Source organism: Esox lucius, chromosome 15, assembly GCF_011004845.1.
Source record: "Esox lucius isolate fEsoLuc1 chromosome 15, fEsoLuc1.pri, whole genome shotgun sequence".
Taxonomy (NCBI): Eukaryota; Metazoa; Chordata; class Actinopteri; order Esociformes; family Esocidae; genus Esox; species Esox lucius.
The window spans coordinates 12150725-12175404 of NC_047583.1; the positions used below are offsets into that span (position 1 = coordinate 12150725).

Sequence of the window (24680 nt, forward strand, 5' to 3'; positions counted from 1 at the left end):
TTGTTCCATATACTTTAGTACAGTAATTAGTAAGGGAGGTGTTTTTCTTATTCTATGATCAAACACTGATTTATGTGAAAAATTATTTAAAAAACCTACAAGCTAAAACTTCGTAATTTATGTAATGATCCCTGTTAGTGTTTTTTAGGTCAGTGTGTTATGAGTGAGAATTGTTGCCGGTGTTTTGGTGGAACATGCTTAAGTTTTGGGTGTGAAATTAACTGTTTTGCAACGACGCATGTTTGTAATGCACACTGTATGAATAGTTTTGTTATTGTGGTTTCTGTATTGACAGATACTTGTCGAGAAAAACTAATATATACTGAAATGCATATGTAATGCTGCCTTTGCTCTGAAGAGGGAGCTAGATCCTCAAGACAGACAACACCTTTAGTCCCGATCTGTTATCCCTAAACAGTTTTGCGTATTGCATAGGCTATCATTAAATGCATATAAATATAACGAATATAACTGGAATCCCTTTATGAAAGTCGATTATTCGTTCGTAACATCTTTAATAATTTTTGAGAAATGTGGTAGAATCGCATACCAATCCATGTCTTAATCAATCTCATACTATTTGAATTGCAGACGTAGTGAACACTACAGGAGAAAGTTTAAAGCATATTATTGGGATTCAGCCGCACTCGAGCAACTTGCACGACCAGTGCAGGTACAGTTTTATTTTTATATTTAATATAGATCCATATCCTCCTGCTTCCTCCTACATCCTTATGCTTTTAGCCCCCTTTTCAGAAACACAATAGGCATTTCGGCCAAATGTCATAGTACATATTTGTTTGGCATGTGAGCTACAGGGTTTTCAAATAAATGCAGTTCAGTGGCTGACTATTTTTATATTTTTCAATGAGCCATGCATTTCAATGATTCGTGAATATTTATATAAAATACAGCAAACAAATTCTGTGTTTACGCGTTTGAATGTCAAAGTAAAATATAATTGTTAGATCCAACATGAAAAGTGCTTCATAAATTTTTTATTAGTAACCGGTTTATAAGAACAACAAGGCATCTCGGGTGTTTGAGATAAATTGCCACGGGACCTCCGCAATTTGCCGTGACAAAGAGCATCTATTTGCCATGGAATATTGGACATACACACTCTTGCACCACTCTTATTCCTTACTTGCACCACAAATTCCGATGTCACTTGAAGGCGACTTATGCCGGTGGCCCCGCCCCCATGGCTAACCGATAGGAATTTGATTTGTCTCAAATAATAGTATTGACCGAATGACAAGCCTCTTATAGTCTGGAGGTGTTATGCCGCCCTCTCTCTCGTAGTTGGGGGAGACGACGTAAATGACAAAGCAATTAGCAAATACATTGCTACATTTTTGCATCAATCAAGAAAAGAGGCTTTGGTAAATAAAGTGATTGGCTATACCAGGCTGGCTCACTACCTGACAGGCGTAAATTATAGCGCGGCTTATTGAGCCTGCGCCGAGCGAAAAGAGGAGGTTCTTGAAGAGTCTTTTATTTATTTCTTTGTTTCCAGTAGAAATAATAATAACAACGATATATTATTACAGGGACTTCATTGTTGTATTTGTCTGCTCACGCAAGAAAACTGGATAAGATTACAGTTGGAATTAAAAAGCCAAAGCGAAGGGGTAGAGGATGAAGCGGCGCAATGCGGACTGCAGCAAACTCCGACGGCCGTTAAAACGGAACCGAATCACTGAGGGTATATACGGCAGGTAAACGATAACCTAGCAATGTCAAGGTTCTCACTATTTAAATGGTGTCTTAAAACAATCCTTCATTGCAGGACTGGGTTGACAGCTAGGATGTTTGCTTGCAAACAACTGTGTCTAATGTAAAATGTCACACTGACACAAGAAAATGGGCTAGCTAGCAGAAAGTAGTCAACGTTGGCTAACTTTGCGAGCTAGCTGTGCTATGAGCAGCACAGTATAGCTTGCTAATTCAGCTAACACTAGCTAAATGGAACGGTGTATTAGGGTACTAAACAAGTATAGGCCCCAAGCCACATAGCCTAAGGGTGGCTTTAAAAGAGCTAAGTCTAGACACCAACTTGCGTTTCGAACACCTGCTTTAGGGTATCTCTATTAAGCACAAAATGTTTCCAATATTCGTGTCTGAATTACATTAGTTAGCCTAGTTATGTTAGTTAGAACTGGAGGTAGCTACGTTAACTGGTTAGCTAACCTGAGCTTGCTAAAATCGCTTGTTAGCTTGGCTGAGGACCGACTTCGGTCAGGTATGGCCCAGCTTAAACCTCCACTTTTCAGAGTGAGTTTATTTACCAATTCAGTTGGTCAAACAAACCATGACTTAATTTATCATTCAGATAACTGCACTTATCGAGCCAGCTGAGAATGTCAATGCATTAACGTTAACTAAATGAACTGAGTGGATATACTATCTTTATATAAACTTCTAACTGTCCTCACAAATACCATGTTTATCGGATGATATACGTTTTAGGGTACCAGAAATATGATATTTAGGCCTACACTGTAGTTACACAAAATAATTTGTGCACATCTGTACTGCATGATCTGCGTCTGACAGCAAGTACCTCTGCAGACTTGCTGTATGCTATGAACAACATTTGAGCAAATTAGTAGAATCGTCTATTCTCCTTCAAAATAAAAGTATACCATTGAAACTGGTGCAACGGAAACAAACATTGAAATCATGCCATATTTGGAGTAGATCAGGGTAAAAATATGTAGCATATTCCTTTACTAAATGCAATAATTTTCACAAACTGCAGATGTATTAAACTACATAATTGCAATTAGGTCAGGGTCTATAAAATCTCTGGACTCTGTGTCTCTGTGACAACCTACAACGTTTTGCAGACAAGTCCTTACATTACGGGTCAAATGTTTGGAGGGAAAAAAGATCCTTAAACCAAAAAGGACAAGTACCACGAGTGGCTGCTGAGCATGATCATAAAAATATAATAAATACTGCAATAATTCTATAATATTTTTAGGTGGATTTTTTGTTTGCAACTACAGTGGATATAAAAATTCTAAATACCCCTGTTAAAATGCCAGGTTCTTGTGATGTAAAAGAATGAGACAAAGAAATCATGTCAGAACTTTTTCCACCTTTTAATGTGACCTATAACATTTAAATTGAAAAACCAACTGAAATCTTTGAGGGGGAATTTTGTTAAATAAAAAAATAACCTGGTTGCATAAGTGTGCACACCCTTAAACTAATTATTTATGGAAGCACCTTTTGATTTTATTACAGCACTGTCTTTTTGGGTAGGAGTCTATTAGCAAGGCACATCTTGATGTGGCAATATTTGCGCACTCTTTTTTGCAAAAGCGCTCCAAATCTGTCAGATTGTGAGGACATCTTCTATGCACAGCCCTCTTCAGATCACCCCACAGATGTTCAATTGGATTTAGGTTTGGGCTCTGGCTGGGCCATTCCAAAATGTTAATCTTCTTTTGGTGAAGCCATGCTTTTGTGGATTTGGATGTGTGCTTTGGGTCGTTGTCATGCTGAAACGTGAACTACTACTTCATCTTCAGCTTTCTAACGGACGCCTGAAGGTTTTGTGGCAAAATTGCCTGGTGTTCGGAACTGTTCATAATTCCCTCCACCATGACTAAGGCCCCGGTTCCAGCTGAAGGAAAAACAGCCCCAAAGCATGAAGCTGCCACCACCATGCTTCACTGTGGGTATGGTATTATTTGGGTGATGTGCAGTGTTTTTGCGCCAAACATACCTTTTGGAATTATGGCCAAAAAGTTCAACCTTTGTTTCATCAGACCATAACACGTTTTCCCACGTGCTTGATGTTTGTTTTTGCAAACTTCAGCCAGGCTTTGATGTTTTTCTTTGTAAGAAAAGGCTTCTGTCTTGCCACCCTACACCCTACCATTCATATGAAGAACACGGGAGATTGTTGTCACATGTAGCACACAGCCAGTACTTGCCAGAAATTCCTGCAGTTCCTTTAATGTTGCTGTAGGCCTCTTGGAAGCCTCCCTGACCAGTTTTCTTCTCGTCTTTTCATCAATTTTGGAGGGACGTCCAGTCCTTGGTGATGTCTCTGTTGTGCCAATTTTTCGCCACTTGATGACTGTCTTCACTGTGTTCCATGGTATATCTAATGCTTTGGAAATTATTTTGTATCCACCTCCTGACTGATATCTTTCAACAAAGAGATCCCTCTGATGCTTTGGAAACTCTCTGCGGAAGATGGCTTTTGCTCTGAGATGCAACTAAGAAAATGTCTGGAAAATCCTACTAGAACAGCTGAACTTTATTTGTGATTAATCAGAGTCGCTTTAAATGATGGCAGGTGTGTAATGACTTCTATTTAGCGTGAGTTTGAATGTGATTGGTTAATTCTGAACACAGCCACATCCCCAGTTATAAGAGGGTGTGCACACTTATGCAACCATGTTATTGTAAGGTTTTCATTTTTCCCCCTCAAAGAATTTAGTTTTTCAATTAAATTGTTCACATTATAAGTCACATTAAAAGTGGAACACTTTTTTGTCTCATTCTTTTACATCACAAAAACCTGGCATTTTAACAGGGTTGTGTAGACTTTTTTTATATCCACTTTATTTAAAAAGGAGGATGAGAGACCCATGATAGCTGTCTTGGCTGCTAATGTGGCTCATTTAACATTTGTTGTCGAAGACCCGCAATTTGAGCTAAGACCTGGGACAAACCAAATGCGTCAAGGCGCTTGTTGCGCCGGAGTGAAATCCACACCTCTGAAACTACTTTGTCGGACTAGGTTGCAAAGCTCACAAGTTGGATTTTTTTCAACTTATGCATTATGTTGTGCAGTATCAGAAACTGAAGATGATCAATCACCGAAGATGATGTTTGGGTGTAGCTTTCAGCTATGTGTTTATGGGACAGCAATATGCACACTGACTGCACAATACATTTAATTAAAAAGTGCAAAATCAATGTTGGTTGTTTAGCACTTCATTAATTCTGGCAGCTCTTTAATACCTTTGCCAGCAGTGCTTACTGCAATGCTTATGATGCGCTTCGCTGTTTGCGACTAAGCCTATACACTGAGATTAGGCTGGCACCTTTGTTGGTGTAAAGAATTTACATTACTGGTAATAATGGAACACACAAGCAGTCTGTACTAGATGTTAGGCATCTCATTGGATTTATTAAGTGTCATAAAGCCTTATACATTGCAAGACAGTAACAACCCAAACTATGAATTATGAAAATGGTTAAAGATATTGTCAGTTATTGCTACGGCAAAGATGTCTCAATGGTTGATTTCTAAAGTGTATTTTCTTTGGAATGTAAATATATACCTACTCAGTTTTACCATACCATCATCTTCCGCTTATCCGGGGCCGGGTCGCGGGGGCAGCAGTCTAAGCAGGGATGCCCAGACTTCCCTCTCCCCAGACACTTCCTCCAGCTCTTCCGGGGGGACACCGAGGCGTTCCCAGGCCAGCCGGGAGACATAGTCCCTCCAGCGTGTCCTAGGTCTTCCCCGGGGTCTCCTCCCGGTGGTACGGGACCGGAACACCTTCCCAGGAAGGCGTTCCGGAGGCATCCGAAACAGATGCCCAAGCCACCTCAGCTGACCCCTCTCGATGTGGAGGAGCAGCGGCTCTACTCTGAGCTCCTCCCGGGTGACCGAGCTTCTCACCCTATCTCTAAGGGATCGCCCAGCCACCCTGCGGAGAAAGCTCATTTCGGCCGCCTGTATTCAGGATCTTGTCCTTTCGGTCATGACCCAAAGCTCATGACCATAGGTGAGAGTAGGAACGTAGATTGACTGGTAAATCGAGAGCTTCGCCTTGGCTCAGCTCTTTCTTCACCACGACAGACCGATACATCGACCGCATTACTGCAGAAGCTGCACCGATCCGTCTGTCAATCTCCCGTTCCATCCTTCCCTCACTCGTGAACAGGACCCCTAGATACCTAAACTCCTCCACTTGAGGCAGGCACTCTCCACCAACCTGAAGTGGGCAAGCCACCCTTTTCCGACTGAGGACCATGGCCTCGGATTTGGAGGTACTGATTTTCATCCCCACTGCTTCACACTCGGCTGCAAACCGTCCAAGTGCATGCTGAAGGTCCTGGCTTGAAGGGGGCCAACACGACAACATCATCCGCAAAGAGCAGAGACAAAATCGTGTGGTCCCCAAACCTGACACCCTCCGGCCCCTGGCTGCGCCTAGAAATTCTGTCCATAAAAATTACGAACAGAACCGGTGACAAAGGGCAGCCCTGCCGGAGTCCTACTCAGTTTTGGTCTGGCAAAACCAGAAAAATTAAAAAATACTTTCTGGTAAGTAGGCTGGACCTACAGGCACTGTACATGTGCCCTGCGGCACCAAAACCAATTTGTCATTAATTAACTATCAAAATGTTCAACTTGTTGGCTCTAAAATACAGAATACATTTGGTCTCATTTGTTTGAGTCCAAATTGATTTAATTAATTTATTATGTTAAGACACTTAAATGTTTATTGTTCATTAAGTATTGTTGAAATTATTGAATTGTTTTATTATAATTGGGAGGTTGAATTTGTATCATTTGGTTTTCCAGTAAATATTGGAGTTGAAACATCTTAATCGGTCAACCTCTTGTGTCGATGCCAAAAGTCATGTTTGTTATTTATTAGGTTTATTTTATAAATTATTATTTATTTGAAAGTATAGCAGCGTATCAGTCTTTTTGCATTGTCTATGGCATGATTCCACTCTATACTTTTATTTTGAAGGCGAACAGTTGATGCAAATAATGTTGTTAAAAGCACACTGGTAGTCTGCATCTAGCAATCTGTTGAGGGGGAGTAGTTCGGTAATCTTTTTTTTTCTATCCCATACTTTTTTAACATGGTGAATTGTTTTGAGTTCGAAAATATTTTTTGCACACTTTTTGATTTGAATAATACCCTTCCATAAATGTTTGCCTGTGAAAGAATTGTTTGCATTGAGCTTTTTTTTATAATTATTTTTTAGCTAAATGTAAACATTCAGGAGATAAAGATGCTCAAAGGGGACCTTTTTTGCATTCCACACTATCATTAAACATTCATGTCTTTATCACTGAAAAAGACAGTAATGCAAAAGAATGACGTTTTATATTAGTCATTTTTTTATGTGGTCGACTAGGAACCTGAAACTAAGGATTTAATCTTTGAAACAAATGGTTAATTGAAACATCATAGAAACAAATGGTTGGTTGCCTTAGTTTAAGCAAATATGCTTAAACTAAGGCAAAAATAAATAGGCTAATAATAGAAGAGCTATCACTACAGACCCTTGCATTTAACTGGTACACTGTTTACCTGCGGATAGGTAACAACAAAATGACCTGGTAACCCAGTTAAATGGCAACTTAAGTGGGCGTGTCTCTTCTATCAACCTTTTCTGTAATTTCAGCAGGTTTCATATACGATATGAAAATATAAAATCAGAAAATATAAAATCTACTATTTTGGGGAATGCAAAAATGTAACTGTGAAGGCTTCTGCAATGGGCCATTGTGTATAGGAGATTTTGTTTAAATTATGTGTTCATTTAAAAATATTTACCCATAATAAATTTTTTGTTAAAGAAGATTGTACATTTCACATGCTAAAATCCACTAGTTTTTGTGTTTTTCTCCTCTCTCCAGTACCTTCCTGTACTTGAAGTTCCTGGTGGTCTGGGCACTGGTCCTGCTGGCAGACTTTGTGCTCGAGTTCAGGTTTGAGTACCTGTGGCCCTTCTGGCTTTTCATTAGAAGTGTGTACGACTCCTTCAGGTACCAGGGTCTGGTGAGTGTCTGCCTAGCTGTCTTCTCTGCATCTGGTTCATTATATCTGCCATTGGTTAGTCTTGCTAGCCATTGTAGGACTAGTCGGATTGGCTATCTGAATGTTCTGTGCACGTGATGCAAATAAGAGGTAAATAATACTTATTGAATGAAAATGTAATTGCACTAACAACAGACTCAACTGTTACTACAACTAGAAGGGTTTTTCAGGAATTCTATTGTTTGATAACTAGTACACCTGTCATACCAAGTCTATAAGCTGGTGTGAACTATATGCAGACTTTTCCTGAAAGTTAGCCAAATGTCATGGCAGCAACAAAGCTGATACATGAGTATTTCTATTTTTTTTTTTGCAACTGACCTAAGGATTATTTGGGTAATGTTCTTCCCCCGACTAAATATAAATGAAGTACTGATGCTGAGGTGAAATTTTCACGTGCTACATTCTCACACACTGATTTTAAGGCACTAATGCATGACCTTTACCCTCAGTTTTACTGAACACAATTCTGGTTAACGTATGGGCTGGCGGTTCTTCTGCAGATCTCAAATTATTCCAACTGTTTGCTTCTAAAAAGCAGAGGTAGCTAACTAAATTAACAAACAGTGTGATTACGCATGCTTAATTCATGCTCAGAAATACTAAGCCTAGCGATTAGCTGTTACTGCTTCGCTGGCTAGCTAATAAATCAAAGACACAAAGTTGTGTCATCAAAACATAAAGTTGTGTTGCAGCAATGTATATCAACTGAAGAAATTTGACCCATTTGGTTGTTTGTATCAATGTGTTTTTGATACAAACAACAGTTCCAATTAATTACCCTCACTTCTCTCTTCCAGGCCTTCTCAGTGTTCTTTGTGTGCGTGGCGTTTACCTCTGACATCATATGCCTGCTCTTCATACCCGTACAATGGCTGTTCTTTGCTGCCAGCACCTATGTGTGGGTGCAGTATGTGTGGCACACAGGTAAGCCCTTATATTCACCTGGACTTTTATGTTCTAAACACCTTTGTAATTATAGTGAATTAACATGTGGTTATACTGACCCTTTCATCCCAGTATGGCAGTGTTTAAAACTAACTTTATGAAAACAACACTGAAAGTTCACAGGATCTAAGTCTTACCACAAAACTATTTTCAGAAGAGGTACCAGCTAGAGTAGACAGAGAGTAGAAACTAGGCTTCAGGTGTCAAAAGTAGACCAGGCGCATGCTGCTCCATTTGAGGTGCCTACATTGATGGGCACACAAAGGTTTGTGTTTTTATTGTAACAGGGTTGGGGAGAAAAGTGTTGCAAGGGTTACGCCACTCTCACACACTGTGCTATGTTATTAACAAAAGAGCCGGCTTCTCCGAATTCTTTTTGGCGTCTGCGAGCAAGCGTGTATGCACCAGGTGTCAGTCCAGTTTAGTGGTAGCCCTCGTTGACCAGGACGGGTCAGATTGGGTGTCAGGTTGACAGCAGATGGAAGAGAGTGCCGTAGCAGTGCAAAGTCCCCAAGCGCCTGCTGCTTACACCACCCACCACTGTAACTCCAGGCAGCATTCAGATCCCCTGGACGTCATTGGAGTATTAATACACCGTTAAAACTCCTTGTCCTGTGTTGGTAAATCTGCCTGTGGTTATTTCTGCCCAGGTCACAATGGACAGGAAAAATTTACTCTCTGCTCTACCCACTGGGTCTCTGTACGGCTGCTGTGTAACAGAGGGGCTGGGACCAGGCTATGAATCCAGTGTGTTGTTTGAATGTACAATGAGGTGTCTGACATACTGAAGGGGAGAGACTTGCTGTCACGTTCAACACTCTGTCATGTTTGCTCTTGTAGATTTCAACTTTATGCATCATTGAAAAACTGTACTTTTGTGGTTGTCTTGCATCTACTTTTCACCTAAACCTCTGAGTCCCCCTGTTGCTTTTGTGTTGACAGTTCTTGTAGGAGGTGTCTTTGCTTAACATTAGTGTTAAAGCTTCCTTTTTTTAACTGAATAGGCCTTAATGTATCCTGTTTTCATGCAAATGTGTTGTTATAACAACCCCTTTGTGTCTCTGAATGTAGATATGTGGTTGTCATGACCAGCAGTCTATCTGCTGTTGTAAAGTCTGTCTTTTGCTTCAACAGAGAGAGGGGTCTGTCTCCCCACAGTGTCTCTTTGGATACTCTTTGTGTACATAGAGGCAGCCATCAGATTTAAAGACTTGAAGAACTTCCATGTCGACTTGTGTCGACCATTTGCAGCACATTGGTGAGTTGTTTGATTCTGCTGGATTTTTAAATTAAGATTTTTACTTTCCCAGAGTTTGACAGACCCATTTAGCTGAGACATTTGTGTTTTTTTATAGAAACGGTTAGGTGCCATGCTCAAGGATAGAACATATATATGGTTCTGGGATTCAAACCATCGGTCCAAAGCAAAATACAGTAATGCGTGCATCCGTTATGTGTCTGTGGCCCCAGGAATCAAACCTTTACAAGCCCCCTGCTCTACAAACCCACCCATACAGGGCCACATGGACGTTTAAGGAAAATGGACTAAGATGCCTTCTCAGACCCACAGATCAAGCAGATTATTGTTCTGCCTTTGACTCTGAGAAAACAATATTATTCCGCCTATTAGGCATAATGCACGAGGAATGAATCCTCAAGCTCTTCCTTTACTCTTCACACCGAGAAAGACATATTACTGGACAAGCTGGCTTCATTCAGTCTGTAGAATTATGAAAAAGCATACATCTCCTAAGAAATGTATGAATATTTAAGCATTACATCAGTGTTATTGTTTGGAAGACACTTTATTTAAGGATTACTAGGCTGTGTTATGTGCTGTAATTGCTGTTATAATGCAGGATGTCTATGTTAGTAATTCCTCTAGCTTTACTTTCTGCAGATATGTTATGAAGGTTTTTTCATAATAACTATGCTCTTCTAAAGGTATGAACCTGTTTGTCTTCAGGACAGGAAGAGTTTTTTAAAAACTTTGTTTCTCTTTGTAGTATTGGTTATCCCGTGGTGACATTAGGCTTTGGCTTCAAGAGCTACGTCAGTTATAAGATGCGCTTACGAAAACAGAAGGAGGTGCAGAAGGAAAACGACTTCTACATGCAGCTCTTACAGCAGGCCCTGCCTCCAGAGCAACAGATGCTTCAGAGACAGGAAAGGGAGGCAGAGGAAGGTGAAAAACACACACCAACACAAAAGAGCTAGGCGATATGGCCAAATAATTGACTATACAGTGGATATAAAGTCTACACACCCCTTGAAAATGCTAGGTTCTTGTGATGTAAAGGAATGAAACAAAGATAAATAATGTCAGATATTTTTCCACCTTTAATGTGACCTATAACATGAACAATTCAATTGTAAAACAAACTGAAATTTTGAGGAAAACAAAACAAAAACTCACAATAACCTGGTTGCATAACTAATACTTTGTTGAAGCACCTTTTGATTTTATTACAGCACTGTTTTTTTTGGGTGGGAGTCTATTAGCATGGCACATCTTGAATCTGTCAGATTGTTAAGATATCTCCTGTTCACAGCCCTCTTCAGATCACCCCACAGATGTTCAATTGGATTCAGGTCTGGGCTCTGGCTGGGCCATTCCAAAATGTTAATCTTCTGGTGAAGCCATGCTTTTGTGGATTTGGATGTGTGGTTTGGGTCGTTGTCATGCTGAAACGTGAACTTCCTCTTCATGTTCACCTTTCTAACGGACGCCTGAAGGTTTTGTGCCAAAATTGCCTGGTATTTGGAACTGTTCATAATTCCCTCCACCATGACTAAGGCCCCGGTTCCAGCTGAAGAAAAACAGCCCCAAAGCATGATGCTGTCACCACCATGCTTCTCTTTGGGTGATGTGCAGTGTTGTTTTTGCGCCAAAGATACCTTTTGGAATTATGGCCAAATAGTTCAACCTTTGTTTCATCAGACCATAACACATTTTCCCGTGTTCTTTTGGGGGACTTGATGTTTTTTTTTTGCAAACTTCAGCCAGGCTTGGATGTTTTTCTGTTTAAGAAAAGGCTTGCCACCCTACCCCATTCATATGAAGAATAGGGGAGGTTGTTGTCACATGTAGCACACAGCCTGTACTTGCCAGAAAGTCCTGCAGTTCCTTTAATGTTGCTGTAGGCCTCTTGGAAGCCTCCCCTGACCAGTTTTCTTCTCGTCTTTTCATCAATTTTGGAGGGACGTCCAGGTCTTGGTGATGTCTCTGTTGTGCCATATTTTCTCCAATTGATGATGACTGTCTTCACGGTGTTCCATGGTATATCTAAGGCTTTGGAAATAATTTTGTATCCACCTCCTGACTGATGTCTTTCAACAAAGAGATCCCTCTGATGCTTTGGAAGCTCTCTGCGGACGATGGCTTTTGCTCTGAGATGCAACTATGAAAATGTCTGGAAAATCCTACTAGAACAGCTGAACTTTATTTGTGATTAATCAGTCACTTTAAATGATGGTAGGTGTGTTATAACTTCTATTTAACATGAGTTTGAATGTGATTGGTTAATGTTATAAGATGGTGTGCACACTTATGCAACCATGTTATTGTAAGGTTTCTATTTTTCATTTTTTTCCCCCTCGAAGATTTCAGTTTGTTTTTCAATTGAATTGTTCATATTCGAGGTCACATTGAAAGTGGAAAAAGTTCTGACATGATTTATCTTTGACTCATTCTTTTACATCACAAAAACCTGGGTTTCACAGGGGTTTGTAGACTTTTTATATCCACTCTATATTCCCCCACAAAATATTCCATATTTTAATAATTAGCTTTTAAGTGGATTCGAGTGGAATGAGATTCTGACTATAATAGCCCAGAATTTGTTGATTTGGAACGTATTAAAAACTGTTTTTCAAGGGTCTGACATTAACACTGGCCTGTCCAGTAAACAAAGGGCCCCAAACCCATCCGCTTAGTTTATTCATTTTAGGGAATGACATTTATAGAAGTAATGATTCAGTAGTGAAAATTGTAAACAAATGACTAGCAATAAGCTGGCCAGCCTTGGTCTGCTATAACAAGGCTATAGAGAGAAACTTTCATCTTGGTTAGCCTCCCATAGACCAATATTGTCTATCTTGTTTGCTGTGCAGTTGTCTTAAAACGTATGCAGCAGATGATCCAATTGTAAAGCATAGTACTGTTTTTTTATTATAATATATTTTGTATAGAAAATGTATTGTATGTTCAAAGTCTACAGCACTGATTAAACCCCTTTCAAACCTCTTTAAAAAATTCAAATCTAAATTCAGTATTGTAAATGTAGCCATTTTAAACAAATTGCCCAGCAGTTTCAGTAGTGATTGCGGAGTTTGCTGAATAATTTGCCACTAGATTGATGATCCCGATGTCATTCTGCCAGGTAGGCATAGGCTGCTTTGTTAAAAATATATATATATTGAAGTTGAAGGAAAATGCAAATCACAAAATGTGAGTTCAGGATGCTGTGTTAGGGCTGGAGGATTAAGGTATAAATTATACATTATCATTCAGTAATGATAAAAGACGCATGTGTATTATGATGACACTGCTAGTTTTACACACTGCAGTAAATGTTCCTGCCACAGTCCAAGCGCTGGTGGTCAAATGTGTATTTTACTACACTATATTTTTAACTCTCTTATTTTTCACCTTCTATTCAGCTGCAGCAGCAAAAGGTGTATCTGAGGTGGAGTCCACATCCATCTCACAGAATGGTGCACCTGGCAGTAAAAAGATGTCTGCACCGCTTCCTGAGCTAGAGTACAGAGAAAAAGTTAAAGAGGGCCGGGAGTCTAAAAAGCAACACAACAATATCCTGCCATCATCGGTAGAATCTAAACTCCAGGAGATGGAGTACATGGAAAACCATATGAACAACAAGAGACTGACCACAGAACTGGTGGGCAGCACAGATAATCTGCTGCTAAAAGAAGAGAACTCTTCCTCCTGCTCTTCCACCTCTTCCTCATCCTCCTCCTCAAAAAACTACAAGAATGCCAGCGGCAACGTGACCGTTAACTCCTCGCCCCGTGGCCATGGCACAACCAATGGCAGTGTCCCTATGTCAGCCCCTCCCTCTTCCTCAGGGAAGAACGAAAAGAAGCAGAAGTGTTCAATGGGGCGAAGCCCAGCAGTGAGTTCCCACAGAGACCCAACTGACAACTGCATTCCCAACAATCAGCTTAGCAAACCTGAGGCACTCGTACGGTAAGAGCACTTAATAGACACGTTTTGAATCTGACAACATTTTTGGGGAACCTTATTTTGCAAATCCAGACCACCCCAAATATAATAACCTCCAATTCATTATAATCTCTTCAAGCAAACAGTAGTTCAAATTATATTGTCTGAAAACATGCATTGTTCTATATTTCTAAATATAAAATAATCTTTGTTCCCATGTGACAGGACTATAAATACCACTTCGGTATATCAATCAATCAAATTAATTTCTAAAGCCCCTTTTACATCAGCAGTTGTCACAATGCTTTTAAAAAAAACACCCGGCCTTAATCCCCAAGGAGCAAACAACAGTAATGTTGAATTTCAGTGGCTAGGAAAAACTCCCCAAAAAGGCCAAAATATAGGAAGAAACCTAGAGAGGACCCAGGCTCAGAGGGGGGGCCAGTCCTCTTCTGGCTGTGGCTCTGCAGTACTTCCTTTTCCCTGCCATGACACTCCAAACAGAGCCACGTGTGCATCCTTTGTCCTTTGATCATTCATGAGATTGATTGGAATCCACCTGTAGCAAATTCAGTTGATTGGACATGATATACAGCTCTAGAAAAAATTAAGAGACCACATTTTTCTTTTCTTTCCAAAAAAGTTGAAAAGGAAAGTTTTGAGTGAGGAACAGAAGGATAAAAATATAGAGACCAATGCAAATTGAATGCTTCTTTTCCTCACTCAAAACCTTATTGGAAAGGAAAGTGGTCTCTTATTTTTTTCTTGAGCTGTATAAAGGCACACGTCAGAGTACTTGTCAGAGCTAAAATTAAGCCCTGAAATCCAAGGAACTCTCCATAGACCTCTGAGATAGAATTGTGTTAAGTTATAGGTCTATGGGAGGTTCTGAAACGAATTGCTGAAGCATTTAATGTTTCCAGAAGCACAGTGGGCTCCATCATTGATAATCAGAAGTTTGAAACCGTTAAGAATGATAACCTGCCTGTAGGATTCTGAGGAAAAATGTTCTGATCTGATAACACCATAATTTAACTATAAGGCCTTAATGCCAAAAACGATGTAACTTGGCTAATACCATTCCTATGCTGAAGCATGATGGTGGGAGCATCATGTTATGGGGATGCTTCTCAGATGCAAAGAATGATGGCAATTTAAAAATAAAATCTGATTAAGTGTTTAACACAACTAAATGTGGAGAAACTGGGGTCTGAATACTTTCCAAAGGCACTGTAACAGGTGTTTTCATCTACTCCATTTGCCTAACCCATTTAGTCGAGGACTGAGTTTGACCCAGCCAATCACCATAAATCTGATTTCTTTAGACTGACATAGACCCAATATACATACACACAGCACAGAAGTAACTTATGCCTGGATGGCACAGTAGTCCGATTCTCTGGCCAAAGTATCTATAACATGCTAGTTCATGATCGCTGAATGACATACTTGCCCTTATCAGATATCATGAGTATTGAGCTGGTCCCTGAACTCAAACTGACCCTGCTGCAGTGCAGTCTTCAGATAGATGAACGTTATGTAGATCTGTTTCCACTGTGGTATCACCAAGCTGAAGTGACAAAGTTGGACTCTCACATTCTATAGTTTGACCCTGATTCTGGCTCAAAATGAAATCATGGAGTTTTGTATGGCTTTGTGTGTCTAGTTATTCAGCTGGTTTTTGTGGTGGAGAATGTAGTGTAGGTAAACTGCAGTCAGGATCAGTGTTGCATGTTAGAGCTAGGTAATATTAATACTTTTAGATTTATTATTTCTACACCAAAATGTCTGTACTATTCCAGTAATATGACTTTCAATGGTTCGGTACAAAACTTTTTTTTCTTGATCTTCTCTTAAATGTCTTATGTTAGGAAATCAACCAAGTGTGCTGAACTTTTCAGAGAATGTAATTAGATTATCTGAACTTTGTCATAAGACATAATGCATTTTGTATTGCCTGCCACTTTTGAATAGGAAACTGTCTCTGTCTGATGTCTCTACTGCAGTGTGCATAGATACCCGTTGGGTAGATGGAAAGTATTTTGAATTTAACTGCAAAGTTGCCTATGCCTACTTGACTGTATGAAGGTTAATAGGATCGTTACAGTGGCCATTGTGTTTTGGCAAACTTCATAACATATTTCAGAGACCAGTTAACTACCCTCATATACTTGTTTTTTCCCTTACCTCAAAGTGGTCTTCTGGTGTGCTTTAGCCATTGTTGTGGACCTATAAGGTTCTAGACTGTGACCATTTAGTCACACTTTGTCTCTTTTCGTACTAAGCCTAAAACCTGCAATTTTCACCATGTTGTGGCATTTATATTTTTACTATTGGGAGAAAGCTTTTTGGTTTCAACTGCCTACTACTGGGTTGCTAAAGAACTGTGAGGGACAGTGTGACGCTGTGACCAGATAATGGGCTGATGCAACCAATTTAATGTCACTGGGTCTACATAAGGAAGATGTTGGTCTGGAACCTGCAGTTAAGATATTAAATTGTACATGGGTCCTGCATAGCTCAGTTGGTAGAGTATGGCACTTCCAAGGCCAGGGTTGTGGGTTCTGATGGCCTAAGAAAATGTAAAATAGATGTATGCGCACACATACTCTGGATAAAAGCATCTGCTTGATTAACTGTGAAATGTTATTTTATATTTTTTCAGACCCAAGGCCTAGAGATTTAATTTAAAAGCAACCCATTTTAAGGCTGAAAGGCTGAAAGATGAGAACTTTAATCAAAGGTCCCAACCATAGCAAGGAAACCTTTTTATGTTAAAATGTACAGCATGAGGTGTCAATTATCACCAATGTGCCCAAGTCAAATAACATATGTTGAAAACCTCTAACAACCGTCACTGAAATGCCTGCACAATTTTGGCATGTTTTATTTTTTTATACAAAAATACTGTGATTTGATGTAAGAATCAAACACTTTGGTGAACTGTTGGAATCATTAAAATGAGACCGATTTATGTGAAGAAACAACGTAGAAAGCTGTGTTGTTTGTTTTACTTCATTGTACCCAACAGAACATCTTGCACACTTATGGGAGAAGCAGCGGCACAAGGAGGGGAAAGAGGGGAGTCCGTTATAACTAAACACAGCATAGTGCCGTTTTGAAACACTGCAATCAATACGGAGCTCATGCAGTATGGATATTGCACATGTCAATGTTGGGATTTGGTATGAATTTTAGTAATTCTGCAACACCACAATCTGCTGTTAGCTTGAGGCTTTGAAAGCAGTGTACACACACACACACACACACACACACACACACAGAGGTGCATCACAACAATTTTGAATATAATGGACATTTTTCTTTTCATAATTCCAAACATAATGTGACACCTTCATATACAGCTCATGGAATCTCAAAATATTAGAATAAAACATAATACAGAAATGTCGACCTGAGAAGAGCTCTAACTCATAACACCTGCAAAGAATTTTAATTTATGCACTCAATACTTGGTCAGGGCTCCTTTTGCACAAATGACAGCATCAATGCGGCATGCCATGGAGGCAATCAGCCTGTGACACTGCTGAGGTGTTATGGAAGCCCAGGTTTCTTTGGTAGTGGCCTTCAGCTTGTCTGTGTTGTTGGGTCTAGTGTATCTCATTTTCCTCTTGACAGTACCCCATAGGTTCTCTATGTGGTTCAGTTCAGGTAAGTTGGCCGGCCAATCAAGCACAATAATACCATGGGCAGCAAACCAGTTACCAGTTGTTTTGGCACTGGGCCAAGTCCTGCTGGAAAAGGAAATCAGCATCTCCATCAGCTTGTCAGTAGATGGAAGCATGCAGTGTTCTAAAATCTCCTGGTAGAGGGCTGCATTGACTCTGGACTGATAAAACACAGTGGACCAACACCAGCAGATGACATGGCACCCAAATCATCACTGACTGTGGAAACTTCACACTGGACTTTAAGCAACTTGGATTCAGTGCCTCACCACTCTTCCTCCAGAGTCTGGGACCTTGATTTCCAAATTAAATGCAAAATGTACTTTCATCTGAAGAGAGGACTTTGGACCACTGAGCAACGGTCCAGTTCTTTTTCTCCTTTGCCCAGGTAAGACGCTCCTGACGTCTCTGGTTCAGGAGTGGCTTGACACTAGGAATGCGACACTGGTAGCCCATTTCCTGGACACGTCTGTGCATGGTGGCTCTTGATGCACTGACTCCAACCTCAGTCCACTACTTGTGAAGCTCCCCCAAATTCTTGAATCGCCTTTGCTTGACAAACCTCAAGGCTGCGGTCATCCCTGTTGCTTTTGCACCTTTTCTTACCACACTTTTCCCATAAGGCCAACTTTCCATGAACATGCTTTGATACAGAACTCTCCGAACAGCCAGCTCTTTCAGCAATGACCTTCTTTTGCTTCACCCTCCTCGTGGAGGGTGTCAATGACTCTTCTGGACAACTGTCAAGTCAGCAGTCCTCGCCATGATTGTGGTTGTGTGTACTAAACCAGACTGAGAGATTCAAGCCTCAGGGAGTTAATTAGCTTACCTTTAATTACCTTTTATGTATTGTAAAAAAAAAATCTAATATTTCTGTATTGAGATACTGGATTTTGGATTTCCATGAGCTGTAAGCCGTAATCAAGATTGAAACAATAAAAGGCTTGAAATGTTTCACTCTGAGTAATGAATCTAGAATATATGAAGGTGTCAGTTTTTGACTTGAATTACAGGGGGAAGAAATTGCTTTTCCACTATGTACATTTTTTTTTTTTAATGCACCTGCAATATACAGAATATAAATACTGTCGATCACTGCAAAATAAAAAATAAAAAAACTGTGCACATGAAACCAAGATAAAGCTTTGTCAAAGACGTGAGGGGAAAAAAGGAACATTGAATGATCCAGAGCTACTGTTTGCACTACATGGAAATATTATCATAAAGTTATTTTCCCCTCCCCTCTACCTCATCCTCTCATCATCCTTCTACTTCCACCCCTACCTCTTTAGGCTGGAGCAAGATGTGAAGAAGCTGAAGGCAGACCTGCAGGCCAGCAGACAGGTGGAGCAGGATCTACGCAGTCAGATAGGCTCCCTGGGCAGTGCTGAACGCTCCATCCGCTCTGAGCTCGGCCAGCTGCGACAGGAGAACGAGCTACTGCAGAATAAGTGAGTGTCACAGGCTGGTTCTGGTCACATGTTGAGACTGGTGGGCCACGGACATGCTTGTGGTAGGTGGGAAAAGTGACGGGGAGAAGTGGACAAATCAGACGTGATTGACTTTGTATGCTTTGAAGTTAGTTTTCAACCATTGAGATTTTAGTTAGTTTCATAAGCTTGCTGATAATCAAGTTTGTGTGATGGGTTGAGTTTCCTGTACACAACTGGGTTCAACATTAAGGATGTCTAGCTGGCCAGGGGCCAGTAAAACCTAACGTCGGGTCAGTAGACAAAGACAGTAGTCAATTTCCCCATTTAAATTCATAGTATCCTATTAAAACGTTTGCTTGTCGTCGTCGTCACTCTTCCCGCTTTGATTTTCGCATCTTCTCGCATTATAAATGTGTCAGTGGCGCTACTCTCCCCTCAGTGTGGTACAGTACCAGCGTTGTCTTTTTTTACCAGTAATATTCGATGGTTCGTCTGTTTTGACCAATCATAGTTCATAGTGCATTCTCGAGCATGACCCAGATATGGTATCGTACGAGGCAAAGCAAATGCGATCTTTTTTTTTTTTTTTATAAATCAAACAAGCGTGTTAGTGTAAAATGAAGCTGATGCTTGAAATTATTACAAAGCATAATATCAATGTTTTTTCTTTTTAATTTCCTAGGACAACAAAAATAGTTTTGTTGGATCAGTATACGAAAAGGTCCAACCGGTAAAGCAAGAAAACCCCCAGTATAAGACCGGGGCTATAAACAAACATTAGGAAAACTGTTTTGTACCTATAGCTGCCTTAGGCCTATGCTTTGTATAATGGGGAAAATGGGTAGACAAAAAAAAATCTAAACAGGGGGTTTTGTGGGTGAAGTTGGCTGAACAGGTGTTGTTGCTTCATTCCTGGGTATCTGCTCCCATGAGCCTAAAAGTAGGTTGAGTCGCATCTTAATAGAGGGACTCATAACAATCAGTTGACCCAGCTGTGACTGAGGAGTACACAGTACCTAATCCCTGGGGAGGCCACTGTTTCTTTGTCTTTCTCTGTGATACACTGGGCTCTTAACATTAGCTAGCTTGCTTAACATGTCGTGTCAAATATTCTACATTATAGATTTTATTTTATTTGAAAGATGAACAGTTTTTAAACAACTTTGGTAACAAAACAAACATTGAGTATCCCTTGTAATGGTGACTTGTCCGGTCAGTAATGAAACCCCAGAGATGAATTTGAATGGCCTTATCAAAACAACAGGCAGTGTTTAGGATGGAGATAATAAAGATTCATTATAGTGAAGGTAACAGAAGCAGATACTCAATGTGAGCAGGTTAACGATGTAATGTTAATAAAACATGCCGATTTTTCATTTCAGGCCTGTCTAAATAGGTGGTCATAGCGTGTGGGTACTCGCAAGACCAAAACAAAGAAGGAACTCGTGGGCAGGATCAGCTCTGTAAATCATTGTGTAATGTGAGCACCAACATCCCGCGCATGGGGATGGACATAATGGCACAAAAGTGGTCTCTGATAGCATGTCTGAGTCGTAGTGTATGCGCTACATAAGAAGCATTCGTTAAGGTCATCCCAATGCATTTGCCACGTGCATACAGGGATATTCTCATTTGGTTTAAGTCTGTGTCCTAAATCATCTCACGTCTATTACCTGGAAAATGATAGGTGGTTGATGATTTTGTCTGTTGGAATTATTCCCCGCTAGCAAGTTTTTTTTTTAATCCAGGTTTACCGAAAAGATGATTTTCCATGAGGCGTAGAAGGGAGATCTGTTTTGAACGCAGTATAATGTTCTTGCAATTCAGCGATCTTCCTCATGAGGAACAAATCCCAAGTGGTGCAGCTCAAAGCTGAGCTAAGCTTGTTGCTCTGCCAGAACCACGCCTACCATTGTTTAATGCGGGACCTGGTCATTATATCCAATAGCTCTACTTCTACCAATGAGAGAACCCCACAGAGTCATTATGGCCAGTACCTTGTCTGATGCAACTAAAGACGTGACGTAGACCCTATGCATTTACACTCATACACATCAGATGGAGTCCCCCTGGCTACTGACTAATGTGGGGCTGTATTTTTGTGTGTGTGTGTGTAGGCTCCACAACGCTGTCCAGGCCAAACAGAAGGACAAACAGGCCGTGGGCCAGCTGGAAAAGAGGCTGAAGGTGGAGCAGGAGGCCCGCGCCGCCGCAGAGAAGCAGCTTGCAGATGAGAAGAAACGCAAGAAGTTGGAGGAGGCCACTGCTGCCAGAGCTGTGGCGCTTGCAGCAGCGTCCAGGTGCCTTGCCCACTGCAGATTATTCCCATGTTATTAGATAACCTGCTGTTGGTTGGCTGTGGTGTTCCAGCTGCACCCTGCTGTCAGTGTAGGTGTTAGCCCTGTGTCTCTGCTCCGCAGAGGGGAGTGCACAGACACGCTGAGGCGGCGCATCACAGAGCTGGAGACCGAATGTAAGAAACTGACCGTGGACATCAAGCTCAAAGAAGACCAGATCAGAGAGCTAGAGATGAAAGTACAGGTGAGGTTCAAGGTTCACTTGTGTTTTTGTTGAAGACCCGTTTGACATGACTAAAAACAGTCTGTGGTGGAGTTGCTCACACCCCTTCCTCATGCCCCCCCCCCCCTCGTTGAAGACACTGTCGATGAAAACAACTTTCTTGATTAAGGCAGCTCAAATATGAGTCATGCATGCCTGCTGTACACTGGCATTCAGACAATGTTACTTATGCTGATCCCTCTCCCAGGAGCTCCACAAGTACAAGGAGAATGAGAAGGACACAGAAGTGCTTATGTCAGCGCTGTCAGCCATGCAGGATAAGACCCAACACCTAGAGAACAGCTTGTCTGCAGAGACCCGCATCAAACTGGACCTCTTCTCAGCACTGGGCGATGCCAAGAGACAGCTGGAAATCGCACAAGGTCCGTGTCCAGCCAGGATCAATCCCTTAGCAACGTGGCCTCTATCTCACCTATTTTCTTCTGTGTTATTGCTATTGAATTGATTGTGTGATGTTACATCTACATCTTATCTGACAGTTTCCTGGTGTCTGTGTGTCTCAGGTCAGATCCTGCAGAAGGACCAGGAGATCAAGGACCTGAAGCAGAAGATAGCAGAGGTGATGGCCGTTATGCCTAGTATCTCGTACACAGCCGACGGCAGCAACATGACTCCTGTGGCTCCTCACTACTCCTCCAAGTTCATGGACACCAGTCCCTCCGGCCTAGACCCTAATGCCTCCGTGTACCAGCCGCTGAAAAAGTGAACGCTCCCTCCAGGCCTCCTTCCTCCCTTTTGTTTTTTGATTTTTTAAAGCCCACTTCCAGATTTGCTCGGCATGTCTGTGTCTGAGAACTTTTTTTCCCTCTCTCGCCAGGTCAGAAGGATGTTGTATTGTGTGGCTGTATTTGTTGTAGTAAAAACAAATGTCCACTAGAAATTCCCAGTTTTTTTTCGTTTTTTTTCTTGTAAATGTGTAGTAAAACTTCACATAATTCGGCATGTATCTTATCTAAGGCATTTCAGTTCTCCTCTCTCCTCCACCTTTTACCAGGTACTTGAACTCAGATCTTGGGATTGGTTTTAATTTAGAACTATGATGCGGATCTCTGCAAGCAGAAGTGTTCACCCTCATTTCCAGTATATAGAAATGATGATGATCGCTGAGCACGGATATCAGTTTCATATTAAGATAAGAAATGATCAACACGCCCGAAAGATTGTAGCGCAAAGTTCTCACCGATTCTTGCCCAGTTTTGCCAATGTTATTTTTCAGTCATAAATATCCGAGGCCAAATTTAACCTTGTGTTAGCTGTTCTTGGGATTTGCAGTATTGATTTTGTTATACATTTAAAAATAGATTATGCAGTCTTTTGTTTTACTTGATATTGCTACGAAAAGTTGGATAACTTTAAGATGAGGAAATGGCTGCATAAAGATATTTTGTTTTAAATTTAAGATATTCAAAATAAGGTGTATCAAATGCAAAATGAAATGTATTTCCCTTAAAGCGGTCTAATTTTCATAAGCCTTTCCAAAAGTGTTAAGAGAGAATAGTCTTTCACATTGTCATGATCACTGTGCCTTGAGACTGGACCTCCGTGGTGAAAGGACTGAAGTGCAGAGCTTTCCAACCACACATACAATATTACCCCCAACCTTGACTTGTCCCTGACAGTAGGTTCAGTACCAATAGCTCATACTTTTTCAGCTGTTCTGGTGATATGGATTCTTCTCTGTTTTAGCATGATTATGTTACTTCTGTTCAGTGCATTGATATGGTAATGTTAGCCACTTCAAAGTCTACTGCATACAGGTCCCAAGCTCACAGCATGGTCTCTGCCCTGTATCCAAGGATAACACATCTCTCTGCAGTACATTCTGTTTTGTTGATTTAATTCTTGTCCAACTTGTTTTTATTGTTTTGACTTAAATTGCACTGTTTTAAAAAGAAAACACAAGCTGTTTGAAAGGGAAAGACCATTAATGGATTTTGTAGTATGTATACAAGAAACAAGGCTCCGGAAATGCCAAACAAGACAATTATTTTCCATAATTAATTTTGGTAAGAATTTGAATTTTGTGTCAAATTCTTCATTGGGTTGTTTTTCCTGAATACTCAACTTCTGCCCTTGTGCCAAGAAAGGAATGTACTGCCAATACATAGGTAGAAATGTTTGACAAACTGGTTACCAGTCTGTAGTAGACTGTTTATGTATTTATTAGTGAGGCACTAGAAAATTACATTTTCAGTTTTGAATGTTACAGTATTGGTAATTGCCAAGGGTGTTAAGAACAGTCAACTGTTTTTTTCCCTCAGTGTTTTTGGTATGATTATTATTTCCTGCAGGGAGGAATAGCTTGAGTCTAATGTGGTTTTGCTGTCATCCGAAATGGTCATGTTGCGTGTGTGGTTATGACCTGTTGTAAATGGAAATGCTTTTTGCCCAGATTGCTAGGTATGTTATGGGCTCCTAAAATGTTGTGAAAATTACAGTTTAATCAGTTGCTCCGTCTTCTGATTTTGAAAGTATAAAAATACAGTTATTTTTGTTTTCGTTTTTTTTTTTCTCGATTCCCTCAGTCATGTCTGACCTCGGCTGCACTCTTGCTGTCTGTGAGGTTTACAAGGAATAAATTATTTTCTTGCAAATGTTCTCAGAAGTTTCATTCCTTGTTCTTCATGATGTAATTCTTTGAACAAGACAGTGAGTACATCAATCTGTGATGTTTGGAAATAACTAGTAAATGTTAGTTATGCCCACTAGGAGGCAGTGTCCATCTCAATGTTACAACGCATCTGTTCCTCAGCTCACGTTTAAGCTACATGGTTTGTCTATCTAAATATTGCTCCTCTGTATTTTTTGAAATTCTCAATCTCATTAAATTACAGCTAATAAACTAGTTGCCTGTGCAGTAGGCTGTTCAGCCAAACCTGAGAGACATTAATTGGTAATTGATGGATATAGGGTTAATATATTGATGGCCTCAATCCCCAGAAGAAACTGAACATTTAAGACCATTGGCCATTTTTCTTTCATTGAACCGTTTATATTCTCTTCACATCTTTTGATCCTCTGAAAG

The 24680-nt window shown here is 40.5% G+C and overlaps 1 protein-coding gene across 1 annotated transcript; it reads left to right on the forward strand.

The window, feature by feature from the left end:
- The first annotated feature begins 1468 nt into the window (after positions 1 to 1468).
- Positions 1469 to 24249, forward strand: maco1b (macoilin 1b). Its single transcript, XM_010879249.4, has 11 exons — positions 1469 to 1721; positions 7640 to 7781; positions 8621 to 8747; positions 9903 to 10026; positions 10775 to 10953; positions 13431 to 13977; positions 18935 to 19093; positions 21193 to 21375; positions 21496 to 21616; positions 21843 to 22017; positions 22159 to 24249. Exons 1-11 carry the CDS (start codon positions 1642 to 1644, stop codon positions 22359 to 22361), a joined length of 2040 nt encoding a protein of 679 aa, XP_010877551.1. The 5' UTR covers positions 1469 to 1641; the 3' UTR covers positions 22362 to 24249.
- The last annotated feature ends 431 nt before the right edge of the window (positions 24250 to 24680 follow it).

Bases quoted from the DNA above. Each gene is read 5' to 3' on its own strand.
- maco1b (XM_010879249.4), top strand. From the start codon at position 1,642: ATGAAGCGGCGCAATGCGGACTGCAGCAAACTCCGACGGCCGTTAAAA. The intron at 1,722-7,639 runs GTAAACGATAAC...TCCTCTCTCCAG, and splicing joins ACTGAGGGTATATACGGCAG to TACCTTCCTGTACTTGAAGT. The intron at 13,978-18,934 runs GTAAGAGCACTT...CTACCTCTTTAG, and splicing joins AAACCTGAGGCACTCGTACG to GCTGGAGCAAGATGTGAAGA.